The following is a 16565-nucleotide window of genomic DNA, read 5'->3' on the forward strand; positions in this document are numbered from 1 at the left end:
TTCCATTGTGTAGATGTACCACAGTTTTCTAATCCACTCATCTGCTGATGGGCACTTAGGCTGTTTCCAAATCTTAGCTATGGTGAATTGTGCTGCTATGAACATAGGGGTGCATATATCCTTTCTGATTGGTGTTTCTGGTTCCCAGAGCCTACTTTGATGACAGATGGGGTCAGTGCAGAAGTACCCTAAGAGCCTGAGGGTATAGTCCTAAAGAGAAGCCTTTAGATGTCTGGTCCTTTTACTGGTTTTCCTTCTCTCTCTCTCCCTCAACTTCACCAGCACCATTTCCAGGACATCTCATTGATTTGGCACATGGATCAACCTAAGTCCCCACACATCGCAGTTTTTATCAAATTTGTACATCCTCTCTGAGTCCCCAACCAGGAACTCTGCATTTTTGTGGCCTTTGTTCCTAGTCTGGTTGTGGTCATCAGCTCACCTCTTTCCTCTCTGCATCTTCCTTGCATGTCCCATACATACCCATCAGCATTTACTTGAGGGCTACGTCCAAGCAGCAAGCACAAGCTTGTGAGCAAAACATCCAGGGAGTGAAATACTTAATCTGCTACGCAGTAGCTAAGTTTCCGAGTCTGAGGATCCTTATAAATAACACCAGACTAATAAAACTCTTACCTGATAGCGAGAATTACCCTGGAGGAAAGAAACAGACACTGTCCGCTTCCTTTCCCTCTCCCCCTATCAGCCAAGTGGGTGAAGTGTCAGTGAGTCATGCCCCTTGGGAAGGGAGGTCTGTGAGCCACTTGGAGCTGTTATCCCTCACCTGCCAAGCAGAACTTATGTTCCTGCCCTGTGTTTTCGCCTTCATAATGTGCCGACTCCCACGGGAACATACTGTCTTTGACCTATTAAACATACGATAAAAATATGAGAGAGGGAGAAAGAATTTTCACTTCAGTTAAAGAACAAGTCTAGTTTTTATTGTTGTTAATCATCACCCAAGGATATTTGTTCCATTGACTTTTCAGAGAGAATGGAAGGGAAAGGGGGAGAGAGAGAAACATTGATGTGAGAGAGACACTTGACTGGTTGCCTCCTGCACGCACCCCTCTGGGACCAGGGATCAAGCCTGCAACCCTTCAGTCCGCAGGCCAACGCTCAAACCAGCTAGTGCTCCGGTCTCTTTTCTTTCTTGCCCACAAAATATTGTCTGCTGATCTCAGGGTCAGCTCTCTCCTCAAGACCTCATTTCTGGGTCCGCGTTAGGGTAACCAGTCATCACAGTTCACACCCAAAACGGTCCCATTTTCAGCACTGAAAGTCCCACAATCCAGGAAACCTCAGGAGGTTGGTCATCCTCACTGCTCGTGGCCTCTCTCACTACTTGATGCATTTGTACCTACATTTTCTGAGCCATGCTCTTGGCTGGGTGCCAGCCAGTGCCAACTAACCTAGGGATCAAGTATGTGTTTAGGCACAAGTAGAGCCACCAAAAATTAAGGGGTTGGGGGGGGGAGGAATTTTAAGAATTACATATATTTTTTAAAAAACATTGCAGTAGTCACCATGGGATCAATCAGAACTTACTACCTTCTTTATGTGTCTGATTTATTTTAGACTTCATTGTGAATTATGTTTGGGCAAGGGCACCTTAATCATCTCAGCTTGGGGTCTCTGAAGGACTTAAAAGTGGACTTACTGAAAATTGTAAGACATAAAACAGTATTTTATATTTACCCCATACTTATTTCTTGTGTTTCTTTCATTCTTCACATCCTGATTTCAATCTAGGGCCTTTCCCTTCAGTATGAAGGGAATTCATACATTGTAAAGGAAATTCCTTTAGAATTTTATGTAGTGCAGATCTACTGGTAACTGATGTTCTCAGCTTCAGTTGTCTAAAAATATCTTTATTTGCCTTCATTTTTTAAAGGCTTTTTTTCCCACTGGATGTAGAACAACTTGAATGTTGTTTCTTTTAGCATTTAGAGCTGTCTACACTGATGATTTCCAGTTTCCAGTGAGAAGCAACCATCATTCTTATTGTTGTTGCCCTAAATGTAATGTGACCTTTATCTCTGGCTGCTAAGATTTTTCTTTTCAGTTTTCAACAGTTTGACTACAATGTTTATAGTTGTGGAGAGGGGGTAGGGTAAGGAAAGGGGAGCACATAGGTCTCTTCAACATTATTAATAACTAGTAGCCCTGTGCATGAATCCATGCGCCAGTAACTTGCTGCCACCCTCCAGTAGCTCTCTGCCCGCTGCCCCGCCCTCCTGTAACTCCCTCCGCCCCCCTCTCCCTTATAGCTTACTGTCCTGCCCCCTCCTGTAGCTCTCTGCCACAAGCTTGTAGCTCTCTGCCCCACCCTCCTGCTGATCCGTGATCTGGTAGTTATGGGTCGGCCATTGGTCATTACGTAACGACCATTTGCATATTATATCTTTATTATATGGGATGTTTTAATTCTTAGGTTTGGTTTTGTGGATTTATAGATGTTAATTTTTATTATGTTCATAATTTACATGTGTTACATAGATTCTTTGATGCGTTACATGATGAAATCACAAAATCGTATTAATTAAAAGTTTAAGAATGATTGAAGGTTGGCAAAATGGAGACACCAACTCCTCCCATAAATTTGGCAATTGGAGCAGAGAAACAGCACAGTGACTGGAGTAGCAGTGAGTTCAAGGGGGCGGGGGGGGGGTTGGTTTTGTGTTTTAAATATGGGACCAGCTAGAACTTTCTGTATGCTAATGCAGGGATCCAGTAGAGAAAGGGAGAAGGGGAAGATGCAGGAGAGGGAGAGAAAATAGGCACAATCAACAGCTCAAAGTGAGAGATGAGGGGAGGACAGGAGCCCTATCCTTTACCTCCATTTGAGGATTCCATCTATTCTGCCTCCTCCTAAGGCCAGCCTTGGCCTGAAGGCAGAAGAAGAGGATTTGAGAGGCTACTGGTCTCTTCTCAGCCAGTGTCTTGGGATGGCTGTGTTGTAGCTGACCTGCTTCCGGGCCAGGGCAAGTGATCCGTCCTCAAAAGAGAGCGTGTAAGTGCTGGCTCAGTTGCTCTGGCTTCACCATAAGCTCTAAGGGAGGGCCTAATCCTTCACTCCACATTGAAACCCTCCAGCCAGCAGTCGACAACCAATGGTCTGTGAGGTCCGAAAGGTTGGCGACCACTGCTCCAGACTGTCTCTACTTCAAGAATTTGTGGAGCAGGCTTTTTCCCCTCCCTACTCCGTGTATCATGGATACAGGTCTTTTTGTGACATTAGTCAAGTCTTCTGGTCTTCCTGAGTCTGTTTTCTTATCTGCCAGATGGGGTTATCATGTTACAGAAAAACCGGAGAAGAACCAAGCAACGCTCTGAGAGTTTGGAGTCACACTTTATTCACCGCGGTGGGCTTAGGGAAATGAATCCAAATTCTAAGTAAAGCTACAAGCAGAACTTCCCTTTTTAAGGAAGAGCCAGCCAGCCCTTTGTGCACTTAGTGGTTATCTTGCTGGTGGCCTTGAAAACTATGCAGTTCTCTTGGCATTGAGCGTATCTAGTCTCCGGCCTACAAGGTCAGACAGCTAAGTGTATCTTCCTCATTATTCAAGCAGGCTAAAGCGGGCTAGAAAGCAAAGTTATTTTTTCAGACTACGAGGCCGTCTAAAGAATAGCAGAGAATTCCAAACAATAGTTTTACAGAATAGGGGTTTGCCTTCACAATCAGGCCTCCCAGGGTGCTTGTCCTGTAGCATACCACGTGCCACACAGGTTGGGTATAGAGGCCACCCCTTGGCTCACCTTTCTCATGACAGTGTCGTCTTATAATTGTTGCCTCTCCGAGAAGGAAAGGAAGGAGCCCGGCTGGCGTGGCTCAGTGGTTGAGCATCAGCCTGCAAACCAGGGTATCTTCGATTCCAGGTCAGGGCACATGCCTGGTTGTGGGCTCGATCCCCAGGAGCGGTTGTGCAGGAGGCAGCCAATCAATGATTCTTTCTCATCATTTATGTTTCTGTCTCTCTCCCTTCCTCTCTGTAACGAATAAAAATATATTTTAAAAAACAAAGAGAAGGATGGCAGGTTGAGCAGATTTCACATTGCTTGTGAATCTGTCAAGTTCTGCCTCAGCTTCCTCTTCCAGTGATGAAGTACCTCTTCAAGGGACAGCTTCCTGGTTTTATTTATAGTTACTTCTGGCTCTGTTTGCTTAGCCACCATGAGCAAACTAGTTTTATCAACTTCCCTAAAAGGGGAGGAAAGAATATAAAACTAATTTGCATGTTGTTTTCCCCAGGCTTATGTCTTCTGCTCTTGTAGGAATTTATTTAGGAAAATCTCAACCACTTAGTTATTTCCGTTGTTATTTACAGTTTGATGACTCTCAAATCCCTATCTTCTGTCTAGACTTCTCTCCCATACTGCAGATACTCATGGATCCAACTGTATCCTCGATGTCTTTTCTTTGATGTGTTACAAACAGTTCACTATATTCAAAACATGAGCCTGTCATGTTCCTTTGCATACCCTCTACCGCCTACACTTATCTCGGTAAACTCAATCAGAGCATAGGTGTCATCTTCACCGCTTCCGACTCTAGCCCCCTGGACTCTCAGCCAGTCTCTTACCAAGGCCTCTTAATGCCAACCCTGAATATCTTTTGAATCCATTTTTCATCAATTCTTTAGTCCCAGTCATCTCGCCCATGACTGTTTCTGACCAGACACTCATATCCACACTTTCTCAGCACTATCCACTCTCCATACTGCAGCCACTGTGATCTCCCACTGTAATCAAACTTTAACCCACTTTACCACTGGAGTGGGAAGGCCTCTTCAAGATTGCCCCCCCCAAAAAAAAACAGCAAAAATCTCCATATTCCTAAATCAGTTATCCATCTGAGTGCCCAGTTTATTTGACCTCTCAGCAGCAAGAGACATAGTTGATCTCTCTACTTTAAACACTGGTTTCTAAGACATCCGTCTCTCTTGGTTCTCCTCCTCTCTCATTGGCTGCTCCTGCTTGGCCTGTACTGGTTCTCCCTCATTTCCCCTACTTGTTAATAGAAGGGTGACCCAGAGCATAGTTGTTAGACTTCTCTATTTACATGTACTTTGTAGGTGACCCCATTTCATCTGAAGACTTTAAATTCCCTCTATATGGCGAAGACTCCTTATGGTTACTTAGCTCAGATCTCTCCTGTAATTCTAGGCTCATAGTCCAACTGCCTCCTCAACATCTCCACTTGGATATCTAACTGGTATCTCTATGTCCAAACCTCCACCAGATTTTATTCCTCAAACCTGTTCCTCAGTCTTTCCCATCTCGGTTCAGAGATAATCAATCCTTCTAATTTAGTTTTTCAGGCCAAACTTTTAGAATCCTTCCTGATTTCTCTGCCAATCCACCAGGAAATTATGGCAGCTCTGCCTTTAAAATACATCCATATCCAACCACTTTTTACCACCCCCTCTGTTACCACCCTGGCCTAACCCATCATTATCTCTTGTCTAGATTATTGTAGGAGCCTCCTAACTTGCCTCTCTGCTTCTGCCCTTGCCTCTACAGTGTTAAATAAGTCATTGAATAGATCATGTGACTTCTCTGTTGCGAACTCTTCAATAACTTCAGTTGGTGATTAGGTGAGCCAGAGCTGGGCCTGAGGACAGGAAGGCCAGAGCCAGAGAGTAGGAAGGTAGTTTGAGCCTCAAACTTGAAATATACATCTTTTCGCAAATGCACAAACACATTCCTGAACCAGATGCAGGAGAAGATAGGAGCTATGGCCCTTTTTGGGGGGAGCTCACAGTTCCACAAGGAAACCAGTTTGATGTCTAAGTCCACCAATTCCTACAAAACACCTGTAATATTTAAAGAGCTGGATCTGGTGCTACAGACCCTGCCTTCAGGGAGTGCACAGTTCTTTGAGAGGCACTGGCCTCCAAACCATTCACTAACTTCCTCAAATGACATTAGCCTATATTAACACTTAAATAAAACAAAGCAAAGAAAATGAGAATAGGGAAAGGAAGACAGCAACATATGGGGTGGCTTGAGTAGAATTCAACAAAGGTGAAGGAAAGGCTTTGTAGGCTGTGGATTTGGAGAAAAGAAATCTGTCAGAGAATCGCAGCTGGGAGGTACAAACACTATAGAGAGAAGGCCAGAGATGAGGAGAGAGGCCTGGACATAAACAATCATGTTAAGATAGGGATCAGGAACAAAGAGCAAGAAGCAACCTGTCATCTGAGCCTTGGCCGCTCTGGCTGCCTACATCACAGCTCCTTACCATGAGATTGCCCTGTCTTGTTCTGTGCCTGCCTTCCCGCAGGCCAGGCTCTGCCACATCATGAATGAGCCCCTAGATTAACCACAGGCATGGGGCCAAACGCTGTCCCAGAGAGTGAGTGTAGGAGGCAGGACGGAGACAAGGCCAGGCAGGTTGCCCACCCCCTCCCACCCTGGTGTTCTCACCTCCACTCAGCCGGACACAGTGTTTCAGACATTACTAGTAATCAGGGTGTTCGGCCAGTGGGGAAGCTGAGAGCAGACCTGGTGCCTTGCCCAGGCTCTGCTGCTGGCTTTCTGGGATCTAGGGCAAAGTTTCTCTGGTCTCAATTTATGGCCGTACTTCCCTCTTCTCTCCAGTCAGGCAGTTTGTATGGTGGTTAGGAGCATGGCCTCTGAATCCAGACTGCCTAGGTTTAAAGCTCAGCTTTCCCACTTACCAGCTGTGTAAACTGGGACAAGTTACCTAACTTTTCTCTGCTTCATTTTATCTAAAAAATGGGCACAATAGTACCTGCCGCCTGGGGTTTGTTTAGGATTAACTGGGTAAGATAATGTACAGTCTTTGAACGGTTCTTAGCACGCAACATAGTAAGAACTATACAATGTTAACTGTTGTAATTTTTATCATTTGTATTGAAATGTCTTCTCTCTCAGGCTGTTACATCTTGGGTGAACTGGTAGGAAAGAAATACTAAGGGATAGAGGCATGATCAGAAGCTTAGCACTGGGAACAGGGAGCTGAGAAATATGGAAAGCATTGCTCAGGACTGTAGCATTTACTGGGTGCTCAATTCAGACCCAGAGTTAGAGGCCCAGAACAACACACTGCCCCGCCTAAGAGTGATAGGGCTCTAGCCACAGCAGTCCATGGCCTGCCTATGAGTCTTAAGGCATTAAGGCTGCTGCTTTTCTCCCAGGAACCCAAGGAATTTTTCTGTCCCTTGATTTCCCTTCCCCAAACCCAGAGACATCTGATATACAATCGCCCGGCCAATGTTGCTCAGTGGTTGAGCATTTCTGGTCAGGGCATGTGCCTGGGTTGTGGGCTCGACCCCCTGTGAGGGGTATGCAAGAGGCAGCCAGTCAGTGATCTCTCATTATTGATGTTTCTATCTCTCCTTCTCCCTTCCTATCTCTAAAATCAATAAAAACATTAAAAAATAAAATAAAAGCCCAGCTGCTGTGTCTCCGTGGTTGAGCATCAACCTATGAACCAGGAGGTCACGGTTCGATTCCCAGTCAGGTCACATGCCCAGGTTGCAGGCTCGATCCCCAGTGGGGTGTGTGCAGGAGGCAGCCAGTCAGTGATTCTCTCTCATCATTGATGTTTTTAATCTCCCTGTCCCTTCCTCTCTGAAATCAATAAATAAAAATAAAAAATATACAATCCTGACAAAGAAGCCCAACCACCACAAAATCACCAGATCAGATCAGCAAGGAAACTTCCTGAGCCTGGTGTCTTCTGTCCTCAGCCTGTGCTCCAGGCCTGATGGCTGAGCTGTCCCTCTTGGAGCTGGAGGCCCATTTTTGTGAGCCACCAAGACTCTAGCCCTCTGCAGAGCCCCAAGAGGAGACCTAAAGATTAAAGGGCTTCTGATAAGGGCCACACAAAGCTTTGGGAAGGAGATGAGCTCCCTGGTCAAGGATGGACAGAAATCAGGGGAAATAGCTAGAATTGGCTGATGCCCACCCTGGCCCAGAATGCAATATGACAGGCTCCTTGAGGGAAAGGACCAACTGTCACTTTAACCCTCCCCTCTCACTGACGGCATGGGTTCAAAAGGTTGAGGAGTTTGGATCTAGTCAGGCCTCTTCATTGGGTAGATAAGGAGACAGGCCTAAGGTGAGGGAGTGATCCTAGGCCCTGGGGAACAGCCTGTTGTCGGGGAAGGCTTCTCAAAGGGAGAATGTAGGTAGTGAGATCCACATGATGAGAGCTCTAATGCGGGCATGAAGTGTGAGCTCAGAGCGTGGGCCCCAGCTGTGCTACAGCTGGGCTGGGTGGGTCAGATTAAGATTGGCCTCTTAGGGCTATGCCTGTGGTCTGTATCTTGTCCCCACTTCCCTCTGCTCTTAGCCACAGCTGCTAGGTTTACAGCTCTCTTTAGCACCAAGTCTTAGTCCCGGCCTTCAGAGAGGACTCTGTGAGCCCCACCCCCACCCCAGAAGCAGGCAGCCAGCCAAGAGGGTGAAAGTTGAGCAAGGCAGGCAACTGTACTGAGCCCTCACTTGTCTGAAGCAGTGATCTGTTGGCAAGCCCACCTAGCCAGCCAGAACCGGGAGGCTATTAACAGTTTTCAGCTCTGGAAAGTTTTGCTTCCAGCTCCTGAGTCAGTGTTTATCATTAGGGGAGCTGCTCTGGGAAAGAACAAAACTTCAGTCCTAATGCCAGGCCCAGAGGCTCACTGGGCAGGGCTCAGTGAAGTGGGGAGAGCCTGGCCAGGCCTGGCCTAGCATGCCTTGGGGAGGTGTTGTACCCAGTTCTTCTCTGCTAGGGTGAGGTCAAAGAACAGCAAGGCTTCGTTTACTCTCTGCAGCTGGTGTCAGCTGTAGCTCCAGCTTAGCACCTGTGTTTTGTAAGATGTACCTGGCCAGAGCCTTGGTCACATCTGAATTTTATTTCTCAGTTTCACAGTAGACCTGAGGTAAGAAGGCCAAACAGAAGTTCTTAACTCCATTTGACAGTGACGCTACTGAGACTCAGAAAGAAAGTATCTTGGCTCTAGCAAGTGGGGCAGTTGAGCTTGGCCTCAGACCAGTGTTCCTCCCGCTCCACCCCACTGTCTCCCCTGTGAGAAAGTCCCAGGGGTAAGTGGGGGCACCTGCACCTACCACCCTCCTGGGAACATGCTGTGGCCTTTTCAGGGGGACCCATCTGGGGACTGGAGTGGAGGGAACCCAAATCACAGTGCCTTGGAGAAGATGCATCACAGGGACGTGGCCAAAGAGGGAACCCAGCTGGGATAAGTCCCTGGTTACAGAGCCTCCTCTGGCATTATCTGCCCCTCCTGATCCATTTCAGATGGGGAAACCAAGGCCCAGAGAGAAAGTGACTTGCCCAAAATCACTTGTCTAAGAAGCACTAGAGCCAGAACTAGAACCAGCTCCCAGCCAGAGTTAGCCTCTTGATTGGAGGTGCCCAGGAAGCCCCAAGTTTTCCTTCCACCACCATATCTTACTCCTTCCATGACACTTTTTTTCACCCCAGCGGAGTTCTACCTTTTGGCATTAAAATCTCCTTTGAGACACCTGTCTCAAATAATAGGCATTAAGGCCTGTTCTTCATGGCCTAGGTGTCCAAGTGTTCAGAAAAAAGGAGGTTCCCATATTTGAAATTTGGAGAATTTAATGGGAAAGCGGGGTGAGTTTAATGGGGACAGTTGGAGAGCCCCTGGCTTGCTACCATGCTTATCCAGACCATTGGAAAAAACAGTTCTGCCCTTCAACCCAGGACAGTAGTCAAACCTCCACCCCAGATCCCACAGAGGAATATGGTCAGTTTCTCCCCAGACATTTAGGAAGTTCCCTCGGCAAGCCCCAGTCCCCTTCTCTGGGTTTTCCATTATCTCTACATACAGTTCAACCAGGCCCACCCCACTGTTTTCCCAGCAAATTCCTTCTTCACTCTTTTGCTCAAGTTGCGCTTCTACCTGGAATACCCTCTCTCATATTCCACCTTCATGATTTGTCAAGTCCCTCTTCAAAGTATCCTTCCAGGGATATCACCCCACGTATGACACCCACTGTCTAGACTCCAGGGCCCCTACAGCCCCTCAGTCTGAGGATCCTGCTTCCATGTGGGTTCCTCCTGCCTCCCCAGGACCGCTGAGGTTCCTGCAAATCCCAGGCTATGGTGACAACTTGCTTCTGCCAAAAGGGCTAGCTTCACCTCGGCCCAGCCCCTCCAGGTTGTGTATTTTAGGGTAGCAATCCTGAGGAAGAAAATCCTTTATTACTAGTCAAGATGTTTTTTAAACCCTGTTGAGGCCAACAAAAACCAAATGCTGCTGAGGGTGTGTTCTCTGTCTTTCCACACCTCTGCCTCACCCTGTACACACAGCCAAGCCCTGGTCCCTGGGCCTGAGCCACACAGATAAGGCCCCCTAAGTCGCGGGGTCTGGGCGTGGGTGCTGGGAGGTTGGCTGGACCAGCCACACTAGATGCAGCTCCAGGGCAGTTGGCCCAGGCAGCAAGTGCAGGCCTGTGCTCGTGCTGTTCCCTCCTGTGGATGACCTCATGTCCTTCCCCCAGCTCTGCTGAAACCCTGCTCGTCTCAGATCCCACCTCTGTGTGAAGAGCCCTGGCCTTTCCAGCTGTTAATAGTTGCTCCTTTCTCCGTGCTCCCAAGTTCTAGGACTCATCTCTGATTGTTGGGTAGGTTGGTCTCCTTCTCCCCTCTTGCTGAGCAGACCCATGTGGACAGGAACCAGGGCTACCTATTATCCTTAAGAATTAATTAGGTTGGCCTGGCCAGCATAGCTCAGTGGTTGAGCATCGACCTATGAACCAGGAGGTCATGGTTCCATTCCTGGTCAGGGCATATGCCCGGGTTGCAGGCTTAATCCCCCGGAAGGGGGAGGGGGTGGCGTGCAGAAGGCAGCCGATCAGTGATTATCTCTCATCATTGATGTTTCCATCTCTCTCTCCCTCTCCCTTCCTCTCTAAAATCAATAAAATCTATTTAAAAAGAAGAATTGATCATGTTGGCCCAGCCATCATGGCTCAGTGGTTAAGCTTCAACCCAGGAACCAATAGATCACTGGTTCAATTCCCAGTCAAGGCACATGCCAGGTTGTGGGCTCAATCCCAGTAGAGAGCGTGCAGGAGACACCCAATCAATGATGTTTCTCTATCAGCAAGATTTCTATCCCTCTTTCCCCCCTCCTTTTTATCTCTCTAAAAATCAATGAAAACTTATTTAAAAAAAAAAAGAATTGATTAGGTTGAACAGATCTTAGGCTCCTGAAAGGTTTGATGAATCACCAACTAAGATCTTTTGATGGTCATTTCATGAACTGAGGTACTTGGCCCTTCCAATCATGGAGAGCAAGGCCCATCAGAGCCTCTTAAAAACAGAGAATGCTTCCCCTCTGTCAGGACACAGAGGCCTGGTTTTAGAATTTGAGAGAGGACCGATATCTCCCTGGTCCCCTTTCACTGTAGCAGAAAAAGAAATGGAAATTGTGCTCGCTTTGGCAGCACATATACTAAAATTGGAACGGTACAGAGAAGATTAGCATGGCCCCTGCACAAGGATGATACACAAATTTGTAAAGTGTTCCATATTTTTTTTGACCCAGTGATCCCACTTCTAAGAATATATCTCATTTGTGGAATATAATGAACAACATAAACTGACAAACAAAAACAGATCCAGAGACAGAGAAGCATCAATCAGACCGTCAAACCTCAGAGGAAAGGCAGGGGGAGTGGGGGGAAGGGGGAGAGATGAACCAAAGGACTTATATGCATGCATATAAGTAACCAATGGACATAAACACTAGGGGGGGTGAGGGCATGAGCGGGGAGGTGGGGGGGGGATAAGGACACATATGTAATACCTTAATAAAGAGAAAAAATCAAAAAAAAATGGAAATTAAGCTGGTGACCCAGAAGATCCATCTGCAGTACAACTAGATGACTGGAATGGTACTTGGTGTCACTCCTAAACTCTAAATAGTTCAGGAAACAACAATCTTGGATCTTGGGAGTAGAGAAAGGTATGCTGAGGCTTAAAATGCTGCAGAAAGGATTTGACTCTAAAAACTTGGCACATAGTAGGCCGTACCAACCATGGGTTCCAGAATGAATGAATGAGATATTTGCTACAAGAGACAGTCTCCTCCCCACTCAATTTAAGCCTCTGGTCACAGTGGCTTGGTCCCGCCCATTCACTGATCTAACAGCTACCAGGCTCCTATCTTGGATCTGGACCAGCTGGAATCACAAGCATAGATTCAGTTCAGGCCCTTAGGAGCACTCAGTCTGGAAGGGGAAGGTAACAGGCAGTGGCTAGGCAACTGGCCTCCCCTGGTCTGAGGCATTATGGGATGCAGGTGCCTCCCATATTTTGGAAAGAAGAAATGCATACACTAACAAAGGGTCGGTTCCCTTTTTCTCATTTTAGGTAGGCCTGCCTAGAAGATGGAACCATATCTTCAGTCCCTAGCACCACTTTGCTTTTGGTTCCCAGGAAATCTTGTCATGCCTGAGAGCTTACTCAGGTTGTATGCACTCCATTGGCATTTTAAATTCCAGATTGGCAAGGACCCTTGGGGTTGCCCATCTTCCCCTTTTCCATGGGTGGGAAACTGATGCCCAGGCAGTAGAGTGGGGATGCCTGATTTCCACTCTCCTTATATGCTGGCTGCTATTCTAATTCTTTCAGTAGGTCTTTCTGTCTCCCCTGCATAACTGAGCTGTGGAGGTCAAGAAATGAATTCTGTCCATTTCTGTCTCCCTCTCACAGTAGGCATCACAAATAGGTTAAGGAAATGAAGGATCACTAAATGTTACTGATCCCAGAAGCAGCTATAGCTGGGCCTCAGTTTCCCATCAGCAGCAGAGTTTCAGGAAGTGGGGAGGTAGCCTCAAGCTCCTCAGTGCCTGAGGGGTGTGCAGTGTGTTCTTAGTGTTCTTCAGCTAGTGAAGGTCACAGCTCCTGGAGTTGGAGGACAGGAAGAGAGGTCCATCCAGAGGGCAGGCTGCATGCTGCAAACTCAGCCCAGTTTGCCTGTGGTGGCGACTCCCATCTCCTTTTAGCACTTCCTCTTCTCCTGCGAGGCCTCTACCTCTTCCCCAGGGCCGTGCTCTTGCCCAGCTGCCGGGGTAGCTTTCCTGTATAGCTTTGAGCTCCTTCAGGGCAGGAGACTGGCACAGACTAAGCAAGAAAAAAGGTTGAGCAAATAGTGAGTCATAGAGGAGTCGAGGACCACAGTGGACTAGCCCAAATGGAGCACCTTAGGGTGGAATTAGTGCTAACCTGTCCGCTCGAGTCAGAGAGATGTTTGATAGTAGGACCATGAGTATGTGCTTCATGTCACCTGCAGCTTGAGGAACTCCAAGGGCCAACAGAGTATATTATTCACCAGCATCTTCTTCCCAGAAGTTGGATACATTCCCAGTGTCACGCGTGGGACAGACATAACTCAGAGGACAAATGTCTTGTCTAGACTCATACAGACGCAGAATGGATGAGGCTTCAAACCCATCCTAGAGGGGACTGCCCCTCCGGAGGCCTAGAGAGAGTCTGAGCTGGTTCACACCTTAGCTGCTACTCCAAGCTGTGGGACCTTGAGTTCACTTCACTTGAACTGTAGTTTCCTCATCCATGACATGGGAGTGATGTACCCACCCATGGGGTTGAGGTAAGGATTATACAAGATCAGGTATGTGAAGTGCTTTGTAAACCAGTAAGCTCTGCATCACTGTTAGCCAAAGGACCAACAGATAAGAGGAACCAAAGCCATCTCTTGGTGGTGCCACATCCTCAGTGCTAACCTAGCTGACTTCCTCTCCAGGACAAGAGTGAAGGCACTGGAAGCGCCCCGTCCCGAAGGCCTTGTCGCCCAAGACCTAACTCGCTGCCTCCCAACCTGTCTGAAGAAGAAACTCGCAGAATCGCACGGATATTTTCTTCCAAGTACTCCCAGAAAGACTAACGCAGCCTGAGAGACTGAAGGAAGGAGCCCCTGCCCACCGCCCTCAGCCTCGTCCAGCTTGCAGGAGTGCCAGGTCTCCTCTCTAGGCTGTGAGAGTCCTGAAACCACTAGGCTAGTTTATGGGCACCCCGAGACCCAGACAGCATAGACAGTGAGAGCGTCCAAATCGGCCCCTTGTCCACCTGCAAGGACTTCGGCTTCTTCCTGATATATTGAGGCAAAGACTAGAAATGGAATGGATTCCAGCACCCAACTGGCCCACTTGTCTTTTGAAGGGACCCACTCAGGCATCTTTTGGCTGAGAAACTCCTCCCAATGTCCTTGACACAGCGTACTGTTGGCAAGAGCTCATTCTCTGCCTGTGATGGGCCATTTCTGCCTTAAAGGTGTTGGGGGAAGGTGTAGACTGCATTGTGCGTAAATGAGGAAATGCTACACCACCTTCAGTTCATTTGCTTGGGAATAAGGATATTTTATAGATCTAAATTATTTTATGCTGTGTTGAATTAGTAGGAGAGGAGGGGGAAATCACCTCCTTCAAACATTTTATCTGATTGTCTGAAATTCTAACCATGCTTTTAACTTATTGTTTTTACCCAGCTCTGAAGGTCATTGTTCCTGCCTGTGTTTGAATAAAATCTTATTGGTATTTGTATTCTGTGCACAAGTATTTCCTGGGTTGGCCACTGGACAGAGAGTTAGGAATTCCCCAAAGATCGGGTGATCCTGATTAGGGTGACACCCATCACTTCTTTGCTGGTGCCTCAAATCTATCAGCAAAGCAAAGGGAGTCTCCTGCAACAAGTCGTTTCAGAATTCCCCACCTCTCTGGGACGGGTGGCTCTGGCTTAGACTGTCAGACCTCAAACTGAGCAGCTACTGAAGACAAGGCCTGCGGGGGGAGGGCGGGGGGCAGGTAGATAAGGACAAAGATGTGCAGAGTGGCTGCGACAGGCTAGAAGGGAGCTAACAGGGAGGGTCCTGCTTTCCACTCCTAAGGTCATTACACTTAATCCAAAAAAAAAAAACAACTCTAACCTACATGTTAGGTTTTCCATTTTAGAGTTAACTAAAGCTCAGTGAAGTTAATTTGCCTCTGTTGATGTAGCTAGGAAGTGAACCACCACACAAAACATCTCCAGAGATGTCGCAAGGCTTCTGCACTCGGTGACCAAAACAGGACACAGCCGGTAAGTGCTGTGAATTCAGGGACTGTATGGAGAAGGGCCATGTGGGTGGGGGCAGTCAGGGAAGGCTTCCTAGAACCGAGAAGTCGAGGTGAGCCCAGAGAGAGAGCCCAGAGGGTCCTTGGGCCACATGCACAGCCGGTCCCCTCCGGCTTGACTCTCCCTGCATCTGAGCCTCTGTTGCCTCATCTGTAAAATGGAGATAATAACCCCAGCTTCATAGGGTTGATTTGAAGAAGAAGTGAGATGACATTTGTGAAAGTCCTTCGCCTGCACTTGGCACTTAGTGGAGGCTTAGGAACTGTCAGCCCCGCCCACAACCTCCACACTCTTCTGGACAGGCAAGCGCACCAGTAACTGTGAGATAGGCAGGACGTGCCCTTGGAGGGTACACCGTGATGCAGGACCCCAGGGAGGAACACGGTGCCCTCATCAGTGAAGTGCCCTCAGACCAGCCTGCCCTCCTTCATCTGTTCGCCTCAGCCCCCTCGCCCGCCAGCTCACCCCCTCCCCAGAGCCTCCTCCTCAAGCCACCAGCCCAGAGTGTTAAGGCCTGGGGTTATTCCTCCCTTGAGGCCACAGAGAACCTACAGTGGAGCAGTCAGGGACCCAGGCCTGAGGTGTTAAGCTGGTGGAGAATATTCCTTCTAAATCCTCTTCGGGTCCTGTAAATAGCCTGATCAGGTCGAGTTAGGATAAGGCCGTGGGAGGACACGGGCTCCTTCCACCCAGGCCCAGGGCAGCCTTCATGACGTAGACACTCGGAGGGTCTGAAACCCACTGCACCCCCGGAAGCTGGGTCTGTTTGCCAGTGACAGCTCAGAGGTGAAACACCATGCAGGGTCATGCCGTATGAGTACCTGTTTGTTCCCACCACCAGCAGCAGAGCTAACCTTGTCTCCCCCACTTCCCTTTGAGCTCTTCCTTTGAGGAGACCTGAAAATGGGTGTTTCTGATCACCCACAGCTTGATCCCAGCTCAGAGCAGCCAACCTTGGGACTTCTAGAGCAGGCTGGGTTCTAGGGACAGAACCAAAGCAGACAGGCCTGGCCCCGCCCTCAAGAAGCTCTCAGGCCAGTGTAAGCTGAGCCAGCCCGCCTGCCTGCCCTCTGACTTTCTCCAGGGCCCGCTGTCCCCTTGTTTGGGTTCCTACTGTTTATCCCCAGTTACAGTGCCCACTGCAATTCACCCACCACCTCGAGGCCAGCATTTTCAGCTGGAGCTGGAACCTATGTCCTGAGCCCTCCCAACCTCAATGGCCCCCCAGCCACCTCTCTAACAACGCGTACACAACTGCCTGTCCTGCTGACAGGGCAGGGCCTGGTTCTCGGAGGAGGACAGGCTTTGTACTTTAGCATCTGGACTTGTGATCATCTGCCTCGAGGCCATGGCTCTGTGCCCAAATCCAGCATTGGCCTCTGCCTACTCTGCCCCACCCAGTTCATTCCCTTCCCTTCCCAGCCCTCTCTTC

At 48.2% G+C, this 16565-nt stretch overlaps 1 protein-coding gene across 2 annotated transcripts in view; it reads left to right on the forward strand.

Moving 5' to 3' along the window:
* The window catches only part of C2CD3 (C2 calcium-dependent domain containing 3), a 107381-nt gene extending 92819 nt beyond the window's left edge, over nucleotides 1-14562 (forward strand). For both annotated transcript variants that reach the window (XM_006777931.2, XM_015557494.1), the window contains exon 33: nucleotides 13767-14562. In XM_006777931.2, the coding sequence (XP_006777994.1) occupies nucleotides 13767-13907 (141 nt within the window). In that variant the 3' untranslated portion in view covers nucleotides 13908-14562. The remainder of the gene's footprint in view (nucleotides 1-13766) is intronic.
* The last annotated feature ends 2003 nt before the right edge of the window (nucleotides 14563-16565 follow it).

Source organism: Myotis davidii, unplaced genomic scaffold (assembly GCF_000327345.1).
Source record: "Myotis davidii unplaced genomic scaffold, ASM32734v1 scaffold169, whole genome shotgun sequence".
NCBI lineage: Eukaryota > Metazoa > Chordata > Mammalia > Chiroptera > Vespertilionidae > Myotis > Myotis davidii.